The following is a 20,477-nucleotide window of genomic DNA, read 5'->3' as shown; positions in this document are numbered from 1 at the left end:
CGCCATGTTATTTAGACAGAATCACTAGGTATCTCTCTAGCCTTCCACGGCCTCAGCTCCATTGTATTGCGTTTCATGACGAATTTTTAATTAGATTAATATTCCACGTATAGCCATAAGTGTTTTAAGTTTGTCTGTAAATGGAAAAGACATATATTGTTTTGGTTGTTAGACTATGACCGATGTGCCAGAAAAATTCCAGTTCGAACCAGTTACAACATTTGTATTGATATGAGGCCCGTGTTTGGGAGAACATTGTATGAATATTTTATTGTGTACTTTACTGTTGAAAAGGAAACCATGATTTATAGCTTTCTCATCGTTTTCCAGGGGTGATTATATTTCTTTCGAGCTCCTTACACAAGGAGGGGGAGAGAGAGGGAGGGAGAGAGAGAGAGAGAGAGGAGAGAGAGGAGAGAGAGAGAGAGAAAGATAGAGAGATAATAGAGAGAGAGAGAGAGAGAGAGAGAGAGGGAAAGAGCAGATAAAGAGTAGAAGAATTAGCTTAAAAAACTTCAATCTTATTACACATCTGTTTCAGTGCTCATTGAGTTTGGATTTAAAAACATCGACTGATGATGCCTCAACAATATGTCAGCAGAAAGGCGATTATTCCAAGAATTAACTACATTCAGATAGTGGCAAGTGAAACTTTTAAAGTCATTGGACAATGTTGGATATCAAACACCTCGATAAACTTCCTGGCAACTGACATTTCATATTGTACAAGGATACATGCTATAAAATAATATAGCTTTAGGTATAAGCCCTACATGTAAATTTCCATAAATACCATTTTGCCCCCTCTTCTCGTTCCTGTATTTCTCCGAGACTCTGTCTCTATCACCCTCTCCACTCTCTTCCTCCGTTCCACCTCTTTCTCCTCATTCTCCAATCATCTGTATCTTTTTCTACACCCCTCTTTCCCCTCCCAATCTCTCTCTCTCTCTCTCTCTCTCATCATCTCTATCTCTCTCTCTCTCTCTCTCTCTCTCCTTCCCCTCTCTCTCCCGTCTCGTCTTTCTCTCCCTCTCTCTCACATTCTCACCCCTCCCTCACTCCCTCCCCCTCTCTGTCTCTCTGTAAAAGAAAATTCCCACACACTCACAAACACACCCCCTTTCTCTCTTTTCAAAGTCCTCAATAGCCATGATAATGGCTATAAATATATTTAAAAGTTTCATGGGAGAATTTTGTGAAGAATGCACCTTCTTAACAATAACGGTCAAAATCCTACCCCCCCCCCCCCTCCTCCCCCAATATTTCCTCTCAGTCTTCATTTCATTATTCTCTCCCTCTATTAATAGTCCTCTCAAGCTGAAAATAACATTTGACAAACTGGTATGATATAAGCGCTTTTTTCAAGATTAAAATTTTATTACATTTTCACATGCAACATACTCTCCACCACTGTGGTCATTGTATTATTTGGGGATATCTATTCCGCCTGTGTAACAAACTGTATCATCATGTACCTTATCATCATCCTGAAAAACAGATGCATTCAGAGCTGCTCTCGGTGACATGACTTCCTTTTGAAAGGTAGTTGAATCATTTCTCATAGTTTCATGAGCAATGGGGTCATTGTGATGTGCCTGTTTAAGCTTGAACATTTCTATTTTAAGTTGAACATTTTCACTTTTAAGTGCAGAATATTCTCTCTTAATTTCAGAATTTTCTCTCTTAATTACAGAATACATGTATTCTCTCTTAATTTCATGATTTTCTCTTTTAATTTCAGACATGTCTCTCTTAATTTCAGACATTTCTCTCTTAATTTCATCACTTTCCCTCTTTCTGTCATAATTTTCGGATTTGAGTGACACAACATCTATTTTAATGTTATTGTTGTCCCTTTTCAACAGATTCATAGATTTCAACATTTCATAGTACTTCAAACAATAATTATTCACCCTTACAGACTGACTGACAATTCTCTTTTTGATTTGATCGATTTGTGAGGTGTTTGAAATGGACCTCTTTGTGACCTGAGATAACTCGTCAGGTGCTCGAGCACCAACTTCATCCTCCTTGGAAGAGAGGCTCTTTGGACGAGAAAATATCTCCTCCCCCTCATATTTCAATTTCTCCCGTTCCATATCCATGGCATTGACTTCCTGGGTAAAGCTATCACCTCCTGCATTATTTGCAGGAGGTCGATATGTAACCTTATCGTCCAGGGAAGAGAGGCTAAGGGGCAGAGAAATCGTCCCTTCCTCTCGAAGAGATGGATCGCCACTTGGTGGAATGCAGATATCAGCGATATCTTCTATAGGAGCCATTTGGTCCAGGGCTTGTGCTCCAGGACCTGTCACTTCCGGAGTAACTCTAGTAGTCTCTTCAGAATTGATGCCTGGGCGTGGTGAAGGATCGCCAAGGTTCTTGATGTCCAGTGGAGCCTGGTCTTGGGTAGGAAGTTCTCCTTCCGATTGATTATCATCGAGTACCATGTCAGGTTCCCTTGATGAATGAAATTATTAAACAAAATAGTTTATTAATAGGAAAGAAGAGTTTATTCTAAAATTGACCCGAGGAATGATTAATCTATCATGTTCATATCTATACGGATTGCTTCGACCCTTTTCAAGAATGAAGTAGTAAAAGGGTTGTTTCCTACTTAAAAAACAATATGTTTGACAACATGTTAAACCTTACATGACTGTTAAAATATTATATTATTACAAAGTATAATATATTCCAATGATTAAACATCAAATCAAATCAAAATCAAATCAATAATTAAGAGAATCTCTTTCCTGCTTGACATGAGAGCAGGTAACATGTTAATTAGAAATCAGTTCCTGTTTTCACATCTGATTTTACTTGTAATTATCCTGATGACGACGATTGGGTTGCATGTTGGTATAGCGTTTAAATGTAGACATCCAAAGTAAAACCGGCTTGTTTTATAGTGTCATTTTTGCTAGTACATCTACTTTCAAAATGCTTTTTTTTTTCCTTCAAAATATGACTAGGTATTAAGATCTTTTGTTTTGAGGACCTATGACAATATGCTATCTTCAGCATGCCTCAACAAAAAAGTCATTTCAATGTCCTCATAGACGATTTATTTGCCAGTTTGAGATTCCTATGTCTGGAACATTTAAATATTCATAACCTCCATATTGTTATAAACATTCGAAATGTCTCTAATCTGTTTCTCTGATTTCTTTGTCTTCTGCTTTCATTCAATTTAGCTGGTTAGAACTATTCCAAATGGCATGAGAAGTTATCTTTATTACAGCGTTTTAAAGTTTGAAACTGGATTATGTTAGTTATCTCGATCATCTTTGATACAGGCATGGAAGATCTAGCCAACCATTTTGTTTATTTTTTATTTATTTATTTTTTTATTTATTTATTTTAAAATATTTTTTTATATTTTTTTTTATTTATTTATTTTTATTTATTTTTATTATTTTTTTTATTTATTTATTTATTTATTTTTTTTTTTTTGGGGGGGGGGGGGTCAATGACAGTAAAAAAAAAAACACCGATATATCTACATTTCAATCATGACAAAAAGGAAATATCTTCAGTTTTGAGGATCTTTACTACGGGTTTGCCTTGTATTATGTGTGCATTATTCAGTTTTGAAACACCCAACTTTGTATGTGAACTCAGTGTGCAACATTCAACAGCTATATGTGAAATATAGTCAGATGGGAGCTCTAAAATCATGACGTCTTAGCTGAGGCGATTATTATGATTTATGGAATAGAATATATAAATTCATACCTTGAATATTCTTTAGCACATTTGGTTGAGTTAGTTCCCATTGTAGCAGAGACGTACCAGTGGTAGTGCCAACTGTATCTAAACCAAAAAAAGGACAATTTGTGAAATTGAAAAGATGTTGAATGTCATGTATTTACTTCTAGTCCTTTTAACGAGTTAATTATGATAACAACTTCGAGTTTGATTAGCAAAATCTGAATGAAAGCTTTGGTTAACCAGTTTTTGTATGGACAATCTAATTTGCGCACTCGATAAAAATGGCGCCGGATGAGGAAAAAAAAATCTAATAATAGTCGAACAAACGTACCCGATACGTTGATAAACAATACATGTATGTTATGACGTATCAAGTTCAATGAATATTCTCATCTGAATTCATTGTAAAAACAAATCAAATTATAAGTTTTCGTGTACGAGTCATCTTTGCTGCAAAGCTGATTAATAACTCAATTAATTCTCACCTTTAATCTGAAGTTATGAAGGCTGAAAATATCGTTTTAAGGCTGTTCTTGTTGCATATTTGTCCACGACCAGCTCAATGGTTGCTGTTCATAATGATTATGAATGGTTATGAATGTTTGGTTTTCCCCGTTGAATTTCCTGACGTTAAAGAGAAAGTTTAGTTCTGGGGAGAGGTAAAAAATAAGTTGTGAGCGTTGTCATTGTTATTATGCAAGTGTGGCAGAACATCAGAGAGAAAATGTCCCCTGAAATACATGGCTCTTCAAATGCCTCCATATTCTAAATATGACATGTAACAGCTTAAAATGAGAACCACAATGTTTATGCCACATGTTTGTGTAGTCCCGTATACATCTTTCTGTGTAAAGTGCTTGTTACTTTTACCAAGACTTGGCCAAATTTCTTATCATTTTGATGATTCCAGAACCTTGCAGTACACACCAATGCTTATATGCTACATGATCATCTTTTTCTGACCGATTCCACACCGTTTCTTACACTATACAATCTCATGACCAGAACTCAACAAAAGAGCTGTATACTTTGGATATCGTGAGTTACCATGTAGGTTACAAAGGTCTAGCCATGTTCTGCCACATCATGTGACCTGTTCCACGGTCTTTGGGTAAAGTCGACCTTTTTAAAAATTATGCCAAGGCCTATAATATACTGGTTAGTATCTAAATGCGCTTTATTAATACGATGGAAGCATTCTTCAGACTAATACGAGTTTATGATCTGACTTGGAATCACACAACCCTTCTTTAAAATCTTGTAATTAAGCCCAAAATTCAAAATCATGAATTGATATCAGGCCATTATTATATCTGCATGTGACAGACTTCACCATCCTGTAGGACTATATTACAGGCATATCTTAATATGATGAGTTGATTTCAAAAAGAAGGATGAATGTAATCCTATAGCCACTGTCTGAATTAAACATTTAAATAAGAAGCACTAAATGTATATTCCTTATCTGGGCTTACTGTTTTCATAGAAGGAATATGTATGTGATAACATGTAGCCTATATCATGTCTAGATAGAAGAATATCATTTCCAGAAAATTCCAGGTATTTATATTTTACCGACGATCAGTGTCACAATATTTTTTTGTACATTATTGTGATTTAATTTTTTTTTAAATAAATTTGAAGGAAAATCATTTTGCTGCTAAATTGAGGTGATTCCTTGAAAGAGAGAAACTTGTTTGATTTTAATTTATACATGTACTACTCTTCAAAGGCGCAAACGACAAATGGAAATGCACCCAACATTTGGGGCGAAATATATGGAATAATGTTTCCTTCTTCTACCCTCTATTCTATCCCCTCTTCTACCCCCTCTCCCTCCTACTTCCCGAAGATACATCAGTTTTCTTTTAACTTGATCCCCATTTGCGCTTAGGGTTATGTCTCAGGTCAATGTACTACAATCATTAGGGAAAGAACAACATTCTCTCTCGATCACAGGTTCTTTCTTCTTTCTTACCACATGCACCCTGTTTTTTCTATCACAACACTGGTCCTCTCATACAACTCCCTTCTCTCTCCACAACAATACTGGTCTTTTCTTTCATACCACATCCTTCTTTCTCCATCATAAAACTGGTCATGTATCTTTCAATTTCTCGCCCCTCCCCCCCCCCCCCCCCCCCCCCCCCCTTCCTCTCCCTCTCTTACACGAACACACCCCTCTGGCTCTCTTGTCAACGTCCTATACGATAAATAGGCACGATAGGACAATATTATATTTAAAAGTTTCATGGAAGAAGTCTGTTAAGAAGATATCTCTCGCATGCAGCTTCCTAAAAATTACGATCGACATTTTTTCCCCACAATATTTCCTCTCAGACTCATTTTAATTTATTAGTAGTCCTCTCAGTCTACCCGTCTGTCATTTTCACCTTACTACTCCCGCCCCTGTCTCTGTCTCTTCCCCTTTCTCTCTCTCTCTCTCTCTCTCTCTCTCTCTCTCTTTCTCTTCGTACTATTGGAAATAAAACGACCGAATCAATACTGCATCGTCTGATTATTTATCGATTTATTGACAACTCAACTCTCAATTCATTTACTTTGCAAAGAGATCAAGCTTGCATTCATATTTGACAAACTGGTATGCTATAAGCTTAACATACTCTGCACCTCTGTGGTCAATGTATTCTTCGAGGATTCCTACTCCTCCTGTGTAGCCAACTGTGCCATATCATCAGCCTGAAAAACAGATGCATTCAGAGCTGCTTTCGGTGACATGACTTCCTTTTGAAAGGAAGTTGTATCACTTCTCAAAGCTTTATGATCAATGAGATCTTCGCGACCTGCCTGTTTAAGCTTAGACATTTCGATCTTAAGTCGATCAATCTCTCTTTTAAGTGCAGAATTTTCTTTCTTAATTTCAGAATTCTCTTTCTTTACATCATAACAGTACTGTCGATTTTAGAGGTGCTTCTGACCTGATATAACTCGTCAGGTGCTCGAGAAAGAACTCCATCCTCATTGGAAGAGAGGCTCTTTGGACGAGAAAATATCTCCTCCCCCTCATCATATTTTATATTCTCCCTTTCCATACCCATAGCATTAAACTCGTGATAACCGCTATCATCTCCTGTATTATTTGCAGGAGGCTGATACGTAACCTCTTCATCTAGGGAAGAGAGGCTAAGGGGCAGAGAAATCTCCCCTTCCTCTTCAATGCTTTTATCATGAAGAGATGGATCGAAAAAACGAACTTCATCCTTATTGGAAGAGAGGTTCTTTGGTCGAAACAATATCTGGGTAAAGATATCACCTCCTGCATCACCTGCAGGAGGTAGATATGTAACATTATCATTTAGGGAAGAGAGGCTATGGGGCGGAGAAGGGTCCTCTTCCTCTATATAGCTACCATCCTGAAGAGATGGATCGCCACTTGGTGGAATGCAAATATCAGCGATATCTTGGTCTGGGGCTTGAGCTCCAGGACCTGTCCCTTCTGTAGTAGCTCCAACAGTCTCTTCAGTATTGATGCCTGGGCGTGGTGGAGGAGGATCGCCAAGGTTCTTGATGTCCAGTGGAGTCTGGACTTGGGTAGGAAGTTCTCCTTCTGATTGATGGTCATAGAGTACCATGTCAGGTTCCCTGGATGAATGAAATTATTTGTTAAAACTTTGTTAATACGAAAGAAGAGTTTCATCCTAAAGTTGACACTGGGAATGCTTACTTTATCATGTTCATATCTATACGGATTGCTTCTCCACTTTTCAGGAATGAAGTAGTACAAACAAATTTTTTCTTACTTAAAATACAATATGTTTGACATTCAATTTGTTTTCATTCTACCTTACATGACTGTTAAAATATTATATTATTACGAAATATAGTTACGAAATATGATATATTCAAATGAATAAACATCAAATCAAATCAAAATCAAATCAAAAATTAAGAGAGCCCCTTTCCTTCTCGACATGAGAACAGGTAAAATGATAATTAGCCATCCGTTTATGTTTTCACATCAGATTTTACTTGTCATTATCTTGAAGACGACAATTAAGGGTTACATGTTGGAATAGAGTTTAAAATGTAGACATCCAAAATAAAAGCTTTCTTTCCTACAACCCCTCCCATTTGCAACAAAGTCATTGACATGACATACATGTAGTCTATTCTTACCTATACACATGGTAAACAAGTAAGGTTGGTGGATATTCACAACACATGCGTGTGTCCATCTGGTTCAAGTGTCTGTGTGGGTATCAAAGTTTGAACACCTTACATTGTTTACGACTGTGTAAACAACAACTGAATTTTTGTCTTATAATTATGACGACACTAAAATAACCAAGTCTTTGCCAAATGTATAAAGCATTGGATTATAAAGTGATTGTACGACCCACTTAAGAAATATACCTTGAACTCTCTGCAACACAACTATTTGAGTGTTCGTCCATTTTCTTCATCCAATGATTAATGGTAGTGCCAAGTTTTGATTTGTATCTCTCTAGAGTCCTGTCAAGAAATAAAAACAACAATTTGTCGAATATGAACAAAGAATATAAACATATAAGCATAGAGATATCATGAAATCTAAAATATTCTTTGCAAACATATTTCAGAGTCCATTGTGGCATGCTAAAGTTTGTTGTGCAGAATCTGAGTAAGGATGGCCATAACTTTAAGCAGGGCGCAGAGCGTCTTCAAAAGTGGAATCACCAACGAAAATAAAACCTTTCTGGAAAAAGGGGCATCTACAAAGGTAAACCTCAAAGTTTAAACATACAATGTTTAGACATTGGTATATACCCCTACATCATCATGGTTGTGTACACTATCAGGGATGACATCAATTTTGTTTCTCTCTTTACATGGTCCAATATACTGCTTATAACAAGCATCATACTTTGCATATGGGTGTGATGGTCTGAATGTTAATTTACGAGCGAGCAAAGCGAACGAGCAAAAAAATTTAAGATTCAAGATTTCTTAAAAGTTCCTGAAGAGCACAATCTTAAAGACTGAAAAGCCCTTATAACTTTATAATAATTATAACAATTATAAATGCGAGGGAGCTCTTTGAAGAAGGGGGGCTTTAAGTTGCTTTAAATTAGGTGCGCATGTTATGGAGAAAGGAAAAAGGGGCATTTATTCGAAAAGGAAGAGTGCACGTGTCAAAGTAAAATAAGGTAGTTATCAAAGGTGAAAATGGGGCACTTCTCGCTCCTGAAAAAAAGACACTCACCAGAGATGAAAAGGCACTTATAAGAATGGAAAAGGGGTATCTGTCTAAGGAAAAGGGGCTATAGGGTTATCAAATATAGTGGCTATCAGATTCATATTAAAAAAATTAAAAAGGGGGCACATATCCAAGGAAATAGGGTACTTATCAGAGGTTAAAGGGGGCATTTCAGAGAGAGGAATGGGGTTCTCGTCAAAACGTGAAAAGGGCACTTATCACAAGGAAAAAGTGCACTTATTAAAAGGGAAAAGGGGCTCGAGTCAAACTGAAAAGTGCAATCGTCGGAGGTAAAAAGAGACATTTGTGAGAAAGGGAAGGGGCTACTATTAAAAAGAGAAAGGGCCTCTTATCAGAAGGGAAAAGGGTACTTATTTGAAAGGAAAAGGGGCACGTGTCACAGTTAGAAGGGAAATTATCAGAGGTGAAAAGAGGAATTCGTCGGTCCTGAAAAGAGGCACTCACCAAAGATGAAATAGGGCATTTATGAGAAAAGAAAAGAGGCGCTTATTATAAAGGAAAAGGGGTATTTGTAACTTTAGACAGAACTCAGTTTGTCCTTTCATGCATTTGTGTTCCTTTAAATCTAAGGGAGTGGTCGAGATTATATAATATCCTTCATGCCTTTTTAACTTTATTTTGTCGTTTCTGTTAGTGTTTGGGTGTGTAAATATAGTATGCGTGTGCGGGATGGGTTCATCTTTTTCTGACCTCTGATCAACTCTACTGCCTTCTTTGGAGATGAAACGTGGTAGCGGCAGTATCGATTCGTGAGAAGGAGGGGGGGGGGGGGGGGGGGGGGAGGAGCTTGTGGGCTCAAGCTTTAAGTGAGGAAAACAACGGAACCCCCCCCCCCCCCATTATCTTTTATTCTTCTATAACCGTGCCTGTGTATATGGGTTCATTATATTTTGCAAGCCTCTTTGTTTTGTGTTCTTAGAAGTTGGAGGTTGACTTACTCTGGAAGGGGCCTTACTTGTAAAGTGTTTTCAAACATTTATCAATTATGTGACAATGAGTGATTGATGCCTCCCCCCAAAAATACCAATTGGTATTTTTGTCATCTATTTTTATGCAATTTTGTTTATTTATCTATTATTTACTTGTGTTCATATTTACTCATCAATCTATTCATTCATTCATCTAATTTTTTATTTACATCAGCATATTTTCATTTTCACTACCACATTATTGTCACCCTCGATTTTTATTTTTTATTTTCTGTAATCGAACCTCCCCCCGCCCCCCCCCCCCTTCCCTATCCCCCTGGCTATCACGCTATGATATCAAGCAATCGCTAATTGCAATAAATCTGCTTCTTCTGCAACTTTCTTACTTAATAATCCTTGGTATTGTGTTATCAGTTAAATCTTTTTTTTATTGTCTTCATTTATTACTATTATATTGTATACACATTCAAAAGAACTGGTTATATTTTGTATATGTTGTATTGCAGTTTGCTGAAACGTTGTTTTATTTGAATGTTGCAGAAAAAAAATATATTCCAATTCAATTATTGCAAAGGAAAAGGGGCACTTATCAGATTTTATAAGGGGCATTTGTCATAGGTAAAAACAAATATGAGAACGGGAAGGGGCACTTATGAAAGAAATGGGGAGGGGTGGACTCATTTTCTTTCTCTGTTGATACTCCTCCAACCACCAGTTTTACTCATATTCATTCTCCTAGATATTCTTGCAGTTCATAAGATGGCTAAACTTTAAAATACCATTATACCAATAGGGTTTATGTACATAAACGTCGAAGACCTATAGGGTTAGAGTTAGGTTTAGTGTTACTTAACAAACCTACATCTTCAATTTAGCTTCATTGGTGAAGCGTCGGATACACTACGAAAGTCTGGTCAATAATTGTTGTGGTGGGGTATTCTAAAGTTGCTCCCATAAGATCATGATACATGTCGGCTCCAGAGTATTTTGACAAAATGTAGTCACATATTCGGCGTTTAGATCAGGAACATAAATTGCGCATACGATAAAAGACATTTTTCTGCAACATTGGCGGTCACATAAGTATATCCATACACTTAAAGACTTATCAGGAGACGAAGAATAATATGGCAAGAGGTTCCAACTGTATTTTTCACTAAGCTACAATGCGGTCATCTTTTTTTCTATATAGGCCATTTTGACATCACAAAATGCAAGGAATTGAGAGTCTGTCTATTCGGAATGGAGCAAGCGTACTAACAACTTACCTCCACTGTCGAATTTACGTGACGACAGTTCTGATCCCGAGTTATGATTATTATCCCGCCAAACTGCGGTATTTATACGCTTTCGGAGGATCCAAATTTCGATTTCAAGTTCCCGCCCGTATGCAAATTAGCAGAGGTACGCCCAAGCTCTAATGTAATTGGTCTAAACGGCCAGCTCATGAATTATGAATGTTTTATTTTTGGCACGAATCCAATTGCTCGGGAGAGCAGACATAAATAGCTTGGGGAATACCAGATAATGATATAGGGTGGTCTGATATCAGATAATGCTTATCTACGTTAGGGACCTCGGAATCACTGTGGACGAAAACAAATAACTTGATTTATGCTAAAATAATTTATGAGTTAGCTATCATTTAACCAACAAAGTATGAGTATTGGGGAAATATCTGGTAATTTGCATAATATTCAAATGTCAAGGCAGACAGATACCGCAGAGTTGTCATTAATGCCCTCAAAAAGAGAATAAATACCGTCGAGTTTGGCGAAAGGGTACAAAGTATTCATGCTAAATCGAATCTTTTAGCACAATGGAGATAGGAGGTTGGTGCTCTCACCTAATTCAGTCCAACCTTGAGCTATTCTTTGATTTCAATGTGTACATACATACGTACATAATATATATATATATATATATATATATATATATATATATATAAATAAAATACACGTATTCTTTACGTATTCCTTCTTCACATTTTTCATGATACTGAATTTTAAAATGTTTCAGTGACTCAAACTGTTATCAAATCTTTCTTTATTGCTTTCGAATTTTAGTTATACAATATTTTCTATTTTATTCTGGAAAATAAAATATACAAACTCTGCTTTTTGATAGCTTGGTTCCCCATATTTCACATTGCTATTTCTCTTTCATGTTTACACGTCTATCAATCAATGTTTTCATTCTGCATTCTCTTGTTAAATCATGTGTATGAAACAATCTTGTTATGTGGCATGTGGAACGTCTAAGTAAGATCATTTGTTTTGAGGACCAATATGACAATATGCTATCTATTTTCAGCATGACCCAAACAACAAAAAAGTGATAGGAGAAATCAGTGTTGACTTACATTACTACTTGATTCAAATGATTCAAATGATTTTATTTCTCATGCAAAACATAATACAATGAATAATTATATTACAAAAATCAGTATGCAATGAAACGACAAATATAATAGAAAAAAGCACGAGAAAAGAGGAACTAACTATAGAAGCAGAGCTTGTTGAAGTGTTAGTTCCTCAGATGCTGTTTTACAATATAACATGAACAAAGTATGCTTAGAAAATCAATAAATAGAAAAAAATAGGTAGCTAAGAAATTATTACTTACTACTTACTTACTTACATTTCATTTGTCCTTAGAAAGGATATATTTGCCGATTTGAGATTCCCATGACTGCAACTTTTAAATATTCATAACTTTCTTATTTGTTTTCCTGATTTCATTCAAAATTTCACTAATCTGTTTGTCTTCTGTTTTCATTCAATTTACCTTTTTGGAAAAAGAGAAGGTTGTTGTATCCCAACATTAAGGAGTGTATTTACTCGGCGTCATAACGCAAATGATCAAGTGAAAAGAAAAATGATTTTGCTTCGGTGAATCGGGATTAGGAGGGAGAGGGAGTACAAGAGGGATATATTATCACATATGTTTTGTCCCAAATGTTGTGTGCCTTTCACTTTCGTTTTCTTTGTTATAGGCTACCCTATAGCACCGCCTCTGAAGAGTAGTATGAACTAATATCAAACAAATTAATGTGTCACGTGGCTCTCTTTTAAGGGATCACCGTAACCTCAATTAAGCAGCAAAATGATTTTCCTGCATATCAATATTTTCTTTGTATTATTACAATATCTATCGTGACATTGATCGTCAGTAAAGAAATTAATGTTTGGAAATTTCAGGAAACAATATTATAGTCTTCCACCTAGACATGATAAAGGCTACATGTTTACGGAATACATATTCCTTTTATTTTTGAAACAGTAAGCCCAGATAAAGAATATACATTAGGTGCTTCTTATTTTAATTTTTAATTTAGACAATGGCTTGGATTAATTCATCCTTCCTTTTTAAATCAAATCGTCATACTAAGATATGCCTGTAATATAGTCCGACAGGATGGTATCGAAGTTTGCTCACATACATGCAGATATAATTATGGCATCAATTTATGATTGAATTTGGGCTTAATTACAAGTTTTTAAAGAATTTTGTGTAATTCCAAGGTCAGATCGGTCAAGGTCAAACTTGTATTATAGTCTGAAGATGCTTGTATCGTATTAATAAAGCGCATTTACATATTAACCAGTACATTATAGGCCTTGGCATAATTTTAAAAAGGTCTGCACCCAAAGACTTAACGTCTGAAAGGGCGACGGGGAAACCCAGATATTCATGACCACCATTCATAACCATTATAAACAGCAACGATTGAGTTGCCTGAGGACAAATCTGTGAGAGAACAGCCTTAAAACGATATTTTCAGCCTTCACAACTTCAGATTAAAGGTGAGAAATAAATGAGTTATTAATCAGTCTATAATTTGATTAGTTTTTACAATGAATTCAGATGACAATATGTCATTGAACTTGATGCGTCATAATATATTATTGTTTATCAACGTACCGGGTACGTTTGTTCGACTGTTAGAATGTGTTTGTTTTTTCCTAAGCCGGCGCCATTTTGATCGAGTGCGCAAATTAGATTTATCCATACAGAAACTGGTTAACCACAGCTATCGTTCAGATTCTGCTAATCAAACTCGAAGTTAAAAGTGATCGGAGTAAAAACACGTCATTTGAAATCGTTTCAATTCGACAAATTGTCCTTTTCTTGGTTTAAATACAGTTGGTGTTATCACTACACACTTGTCTCTGCTAACATAACAACGATTCGATGGTAACGACTACAAGCAAATGTGCTAAAGAATATTCAAGTTGTGAATTCATATTTTCTATTCCATAATTCATGATAATCGCCTCGGCTAAGACGTCATGATCTATTCATTTTGTATTCTATAGTGCTACTATCGGACTATTAGATATTCCCCATCTAGGCCTACCTGTTGAATATTGCACAAGTTCACAGAAAAAAAATGGATGTTTCAAAACCGAACAATGCACATAATTATAATAGGCAAACCTGTAGTAAAGATCCACAAAACTGAACATTATTTCCTTTTACAAATTCGAAATGTAAACATATTGTTTTTGTTTTTGTTTTTACTGTCATTGACCCCCTCCCCCCCCCCCAAATGGTTGACTACATCTACCATGTCTGTATTAAAGAAGGGCGAGAGGAGTTTTATATATCTCCAGTTTTCTTAATAATTTTGGAAAACAAAGTTTAAAACAGAAAGGTAACTTTAAATATATGTAATAAAGATGACTTCTCATGCCAATTGGAATAGTCCTCAGATGTGAAACATTCTTAATGGTTTTAATCAAACAAAGTATAATGATACTTAACTTTCTGCAATATGAATAAACTTTGATAACATCTTCCAAGTTGTGTTTTAAGAGAACCAGAACATATTACAGGTTGAAATTAGTCATTACACTGATAATTCGTACATTTAAGAATTTATTGTTTGGCCCTTCGAAGTGAACGATTTTAAGGGCAATTTAACCTTTCCAACAAGTTAAATTGAATGAAGAAAAATAAATTCCGAATAACATCAGACAAACAATAAGAAAGTTATGATTATTTAAAAGCTGCATCCATGGGAATCTCAAACTGGCAAATTAGTACTCTTTAAGGACGCTGAAATGGAATTAAATAACGCTTTCTCCTAAAGCACACTTTTTCTTGGAGGCATGCTGGAAATAAAATAGATAGCATATTGTCATATAGGTCCTCAAAACAAATGATGAGTCCTTTGTTGAAATGGAAAATATAGTCATTTGTGTTTATTTGTTTGTTTGTTTTATTTTCCGAATTCCACATAACAAGATTGTCTCATACATAAAATTTAACAAGAGAATGCATACTGAAAACACTGATAGACATGTAACATGAAAGAGAAATAGCAATGTGAAATATGAGTTTGTATATTATATTTTTCCGAATAAGATACAAAATATTGTAAATGAATTCGAAAGCAAGAAAGAAAGATGTAATAACAGTTTGAATCACTGATAACCCATTTTTAGATTTAGTATTATGAATACGTAAAGATAAGAATTCTCTGACATCAGATCATCCTATATCATAATCTGGTATTCCCCAAGCTAATTTATAACTTTTCTACCGAGCTTTCGGATTTGTGCCAAAAGTAACATATTCATAATTCATGGGCTGGCTGTCATTTTTTGCACTACAACCTCACAAAATAAAAGTACCCCTTTTTGTTAGTGCCCCATCCCCCCACTTTGGAAGATGCTCCATCGCCCCTGGTTAGAGAATTGGCCACCATGACTCAGATTCTGCACAACAAACTTTAGCATGCCACAATGGACTCTGAAATGATTTTTTTTTTTGCAAAGAATATTTTAGATTTCATGATATATGTATGCCTATCTGTTCATATTCTTTGTTCCTAATTGACAAATTGTCCTTTCTTTCTTTACAGTACTCTAGAGAGATACAAATCCAGACTTGGCACTACCATGAATCACTGTAAGAAGAAAATGGATGAACACCCTAACAGTTGTGTTACAGAGAATTCAAGGTATATTTCTTAAGCGGACCTTACAATTGCTTCATTATCCATTGTTTTATAAATTTGGCAAGACTTGGTTATTTCAGTGTCGTCATATAGGATAAAAATTAATCAATTGTTGTTTACAGAGTCGTAAACAATGTTAGGTGTTCAAAATTTGATACCCACACTTAAACCAGATGGACACATGTGTTGTGAATATCCACCAACCTTATTTTTTACCAAGTTTATAGGTAATAATAGACTACGTCATGCCAATTTTTTTTTTTTTTTTTAACTTTTGTGTTGAACTCACAATACCATGTAAAGTAATTAAGGCCTTCCCTAACAGCAAACCATGGGTCACAACAGAGTTAAGGGATTTGATCAAACAAAAAAGAATTGCAGTATATCAAGGTAACGATGTACTCAAGAAAGAGCTACAGAAAGAGATTAATCGACTAATTGTACATTGTAAGAAGGTTCAGAGAGACAGAATTGAAAAGAGCTTTCAAGATAATGATAGTAGATCTGCTTGGAAAACTATGCAAAACCTGACAGGGTATAGGCAGAAGAAAAGCCAACTAAATGTGCAGTCAAAAGAGTTTGTTGAAGAGCTTAACGAATACTATTGCAGGTTTGATGACGAACATTTTAGGAGTATGAATGAAGATATTGTGGCTACCTTACAAAGTAACGTTAACGATGATAATAGGGAGAATAACATCTGTGTAACAGAGCACGATGTGAGAAGGATGTTTGCCCACCTCGCAGTGAATAAATCTGCAGGCCCGGATAACATCAGCAATAAAGTTCTGAGAGTTTGCAAAGATCAACTTGCATGTGTGTACACTAAATTATTCCAGAACTCGTTAAATCTAGGCATCGTACCAACTTTGTGGAAAACCTCAACAATAATACCTGTACCAAAAGGCAATAAATGTACCGAGTACAAAGACTTTAGGCCTGTATCCCTAACTTGCAATGCCATGAAGTGCTTAGAAAAGCTTGTTTTGAAAAAGCTAATGAGTCAGGTCGGTAAGCATCTCGACCCACTGCAGTTTGCATACCGCAAAAACAGAGGTGTCGACGATGCAGTGTTATGTTTCCTTCATGGGGCTTATAAACACCTAGATGTCGGTGGGAGTTTTGTAAGGGCACTCTTTGTAGATTTTTCCAGTGCTTTTAACACAATTATGCCTCACCTTCTTGCTGCCAAGCTATTGGAAATGAATGCTTCTCCCCAACTTGTTCTATGGATTCACAATTTCTTGCTAGAAAGACCTCAGGCAGTAAGATTGGGAATGATTAAATCTTGTACCAAGGTAATTAGTACAGGTGCCCCGCTGGGATGTGTTTTATCCCCCGCCCTTTTCTCCCTGTATACTAGTAAAATTATCAGTGACAATGAAAATTGTAATATCATAAAATATGCTGATGATATGGTAATCACTGGACATCTTACTGATGAGAATGTAAATGACTATGTCACAACGGTGAAGGCTTTCATTGAGTGGTGTGATGCGCACTACCTCCACTTAAACGTATCTAAAACAAAGGAAATGGTGTTTGACTTTCGGGAAAAATCAAATAAACACGATCCGTTATTTCTTCATAATAAGGAGGTTGAACAGGTGAAGGAGTACAAGTACCTGGGAAGCATAGTTACCAACACTTTAGACTGGACTAAAAACACACAAATATTGTGTAAGAAGGGAAACCAAAGACTCTACTTTCTGAGAATGATGAAAAATATTCACGTTGACAGAACAATTCTGGTTTTGTTCTATCAGTCACTAATACAAAGCATTTTAACATACAACGTGATTTGCTTTTACGGAAATGGGACCCAGAAAAACCGGACTCGCTTAGACCGGGTGCGGCGAGCGGCACAGAGAGTGATAGGGCATGATTTGGCTGATATAAACTGTTTGTTCGAACAGAGACTCATGTCCAAAACAAACAAAATCATGAAAGATCAAAGTCACCCTCTCAACACCCAGTATTCTTTCAACCGTTCTGGAATTCGATTAAACGTCCCACGCACAAACCGAGCACGCTTCCGCCAATCCTTCGTACCAAACTCTATCCACATGTTCAACCAATTCGTTAAGAGATAATAATAATAATAATTATAATAATAATAATAATAATAATAATAATAATAATATTAATAATAATAACAATAGCAATAATGATTATAATTATTTGAATTTATAAACTGTTATCATAAAGCTATTTCAAAGATATTTCTAATCATCTAATCAAGTTTAACAATTTTGGATGGCTTAAACAATTTTGTATTATTTACAACAATGTATGTGAAATGACGAGATCTTTTCTGTTCTGAAATTGCTTGCTTAATTGTTCATATGTTCATATTATTGTACTCTGTTTCTCGTATCATTGTAATGCTGGTGGAAAGCATATTTCCACATTGTGGACGAATAAACTCAAATAAATCAATAACTTTGTTGCAAATGGGAGGGGTTGTTGGAAAGAAAAGGACGAAGAAATAATTGTTGCATGCTAAAATATTTGATCACTTTTGCTTTTGTATGGTCACCAAAAGACTCGAAACTGATTTCACAGATGCCATGCATTTCGAAATTACTTTTTTTAAATGACACTATAGAACAAGCCGGTTTTATTTTGCATGTCTACATTTAAACTCTATACCAACGTGTAACCCTGAATCGTCGTCTTCAAGATAATTAAAAATAAAATCAAATGTGAAAACAGGAACTGATAGTATCTTGTTACCTGTTGTCATGTCAAGAAGGAGAGAGTTTCTCTTAATTTCTTGATTTGATTTTGATTTTATTTGATGTTTATTCATTTGAATATATACTTCATTAACGTACAACATTTTAACAGTCATGTAAAGTAGAAATAAAGTAAATTAAATGTCGAACATATTATTATTTAAGTAGGAAACAATTTTCACTACTTCATTCCTTAAAAGGAAGATGCAATCCGTATAGATATAAATATGATAAGTTAGCGTTCCTAGCGTCAATTTTAGAATAAAACTCTTCTTTGGTATTAATAAACTATTTTTTATAAATTTCATTCATCCAGGGAACCTGACATAGTACTCGATGACCACCCTTTGGAAGGAGAACTTCCTACCCAAGACCAGGCTCCACTGGACATCAAGAACCTTGGTGATCCACCTCCTTCACGCCCAGACATGAATGCTGAAGAGACTGCTGGAGCTACTCCAGAAGGGACAGGTCCTGGAGCTCAAGCCCTGGACCAAATGGTTATCGCTGATATCTGTATTCCACCAAATGACGATCCATCTCTTCAGGATGTTAGTTATGTAGAGGAAGAGGACCCTTCTCCGCCCCTTAGCCTCTCTTCCCGCATTGATAGCGTTACATATCCATCTCCTGCAGGTGATGCAGGAGGTGTTAGCAGTACCCAGGAATTCTCTGCCATTGGTATGGAATGGGATAAGATAAAAGATGGAGAGGGGGAGGAGATATTATCTCGTCCAAAGAGCCTCTCTTCCAAGGAGGATGAAGTTCGTTCGTTCGATCCATCTCTTCGTGATGATAGCATTGAAGAGAAAGGGAAGATTTTTCTGCCCCTTAGCCTCTCTTCCCTAAATGATAAGGTTACGTATAAACCTCCTGCAAATAATGCAGGAGGTGATAGTGGTACCCAGGAGTTCTATGCCATGGTTATGGAATGGGGGAAAATGAAATACGTAGAGGGGGAGGGGATATTATCTCGTCCAAAGAGCCTCTCTTCCAATCAGGATGCACCTGACGAGTTATCTCAGGTCAGAAAGAGGTCCATTTCAAACGCCTTAAAAATCCATCAAATCAAAAAGACAAATGTCAGTCAGTTTATATGGGTGAATAATGACCGGAGGGAATACTTTGAAATGTTTGAATCTGTGAAAAAGGAAATAAGTAACCTTCAAACAGAAGTTGTGTCACTCAAGATCGACAGTTACAATATAAAGAAAGAAAATTCTGAAATCAAGAGAAAATATTCTGTACTGGAGAGTGAAAATGTTCAACTTAAAATAGAAATGTCCAAGCTTAAACAGGCACATCACAATGATCCGATTGATCGTGAAGCTTTGAGAAATGATACAACTTCCTTTCAAAAGGAAATCGTGTCACCGAAAGCAGCTCTGATCATGAATGCATCTGTTTTTCAGGATGATGATATGGCACAGTTGGCTACACGGGAGGAGTAGGCATCCTCGAAGAATACAATAAGCACAGTGGTGGAAAATATGTTAAGCTTATATCATACCAGTTTGTCAAACGTGAATGAAAGCTTGATCTCTTTGCAAAGATGAATTGAGAGTTGAGTTGTCAATAAATCGATGAAATAAATCTGACGATGCAGTATTGGTTCGGTCGTTTTATTTCCAATATTATGAAGAGAGAAATAGAGAGTGAGAAGGGGGAGAGAGCGAGAGAGCGAGCAAGGGGAAGAGACAGATACAGAGGGAGTGAGTATAGGTTGTAAGGGGGAAACGATAGACTGATAGATTAAAAGGACTACTAATAAATAATGGAGGGAGAGAATGATGAAGAGTACCCAGAAACGATTTTTTTTTTTTTTTGGGGGGGGGGGGGGAGAAGATTTTGACCGTTATTGCTGGGAAGCTGCGAAGGAAATCTTCTTAGCAAACATCTTCCATGAAACTTTT

The 20,477-nt window shown here is 36.1% G+C and overlaps 3 protein-coding genes across 3 annotated transcripts; 1 reads left to right on the top strand and 2 right to left on the bottom strand.

The window, feature by feature from the left end:
- Nucleotides 1-1,285: 1,285 nt before the first annotated feature.
- Nucleotides 1,286-3,812, bottom strand: LOC105437632. Its single transcript, XM_030981329.1, has 2 exons — nt 3,739-3,812; nt 1,286-2,460 (listed from the first exon to the last, which is right to left on the bottom strand). The coding sequence occupies exons 1-2, from the start codon at nt 3,777-3,779 to the stop codon at nt 1,425-1,427; spliced, it is 1,077 nt and encodes a 358-aa protein (XP_030837189.1). The 5' UTR covers nt 3,780-3,812; the 3' UTR covers nt 1,286-1,424.
- A 2,408-nt stretch (nt 3,813-6,220) lies between these two features.
- LOC105443630 lies at nt 6,221-11,249 on the bottom strand. The gene is made up of 3 exons (XM_011677011.2): nt 11,130-11,249; nt 8,089-8,187; nt 6,221-7,317 (listed from the first exon to the last, which is right to left on the bottom strand). The coding sequence occupies exons 2-3, from the start codon at nt 8,136-8,138 to the stop codon at nt 6,612-6,614; spliced, it is 756 nt and encodes a 251-aa protein (XP_011675313.1). The 5' UTR covers nt 8,139-8,187; nt 11,130-11,249; the 3' UTR covers nt 6,221-6,611.
- Nucleotides 11,250-13,602: 2,353 nt separating this feature from the next.
- Nucleotides 13,603-20,055, top strand: LOC115922246. The gene is made up of 3 exons (XM_030980749.1): nt 13,603-13,667; nt 15,731-15,829; nt 18,881-20,055. The coding sequence occupies exons 2-3, from the start codon at nt 15,768-15,770 to the stop codon at nt 20,013-20,015; spliced, it is 1,197 nt and encodes a 398-aa protein (XP_030836609.1). The 5' UTR covers nt 13,603-13,667; nt 15,731-15,767; the 3' UTR covers nt 20,016-20,055.
- Nucleotides 20,056-20,477: the final 422 nt, after the last annotated feature.

This window comes from Strongylocentrotus purpuratus, unplaced genomic scaffold (genome assembly GCF_000002235.5).
Source record: "Strongylocentrotus purpuratus isolate Spur 01 unplaced genomic scaffold, Spur_5.0 spur5_scaffold_11, whole genome shotgun sequence".
NCBI lineage: Eukaryota > Metazoa > Echinodermata > Echinoidea > Camarodonta > Strongylocentrotidae > Strongylocentrotus > Strongylocentrotus purpuratus.
This window is presented reverse-complemented; position numbering and strand designations above follow the sequence as displayed.

Coding starts and splice junctions, on each gene's coding strand:
- LOC105437632 (XM_030981329.1), bottom strand. CDS start 3,779: ATGGGAACTAACTCAACCAAATGTGCTAAAGAATATTCAAG. Junction 2,461..3,738: donor TGTGCTAAAGAATATTCAAG/GTATGAATTTAT, acceptor TCATTCATCAAG/GGAACCTGACATGGTACTCG.
- LOC105443630 (XM_011677011.2), bottom strand. CDS start 8,138: ATGAAGAAAATGGACGAACACTCAAATAGTTGTGTTGCAGAGAGTTCA. Junction 7,318..8,088: donor TGTGTTGCAGAGAGTTCAAG/GTATATTTCTTA, acceptor TCATTCATCCAG/GGAACCTGACATGGTACTCT.
- LOC115922246 (XM_030980749.1), top strand. CDS start 15,768: ATGAATCACTGTAAGAAGAAAATGGATGAACACCCTAACAGTTGTGTT. Junction 15,830..18,880: donor TGTGTTACAGAGAATTCAAG/GTATATTTCTTA, acceptor TCATTCATCCAG/GGAACCTGACATAGTACTCG.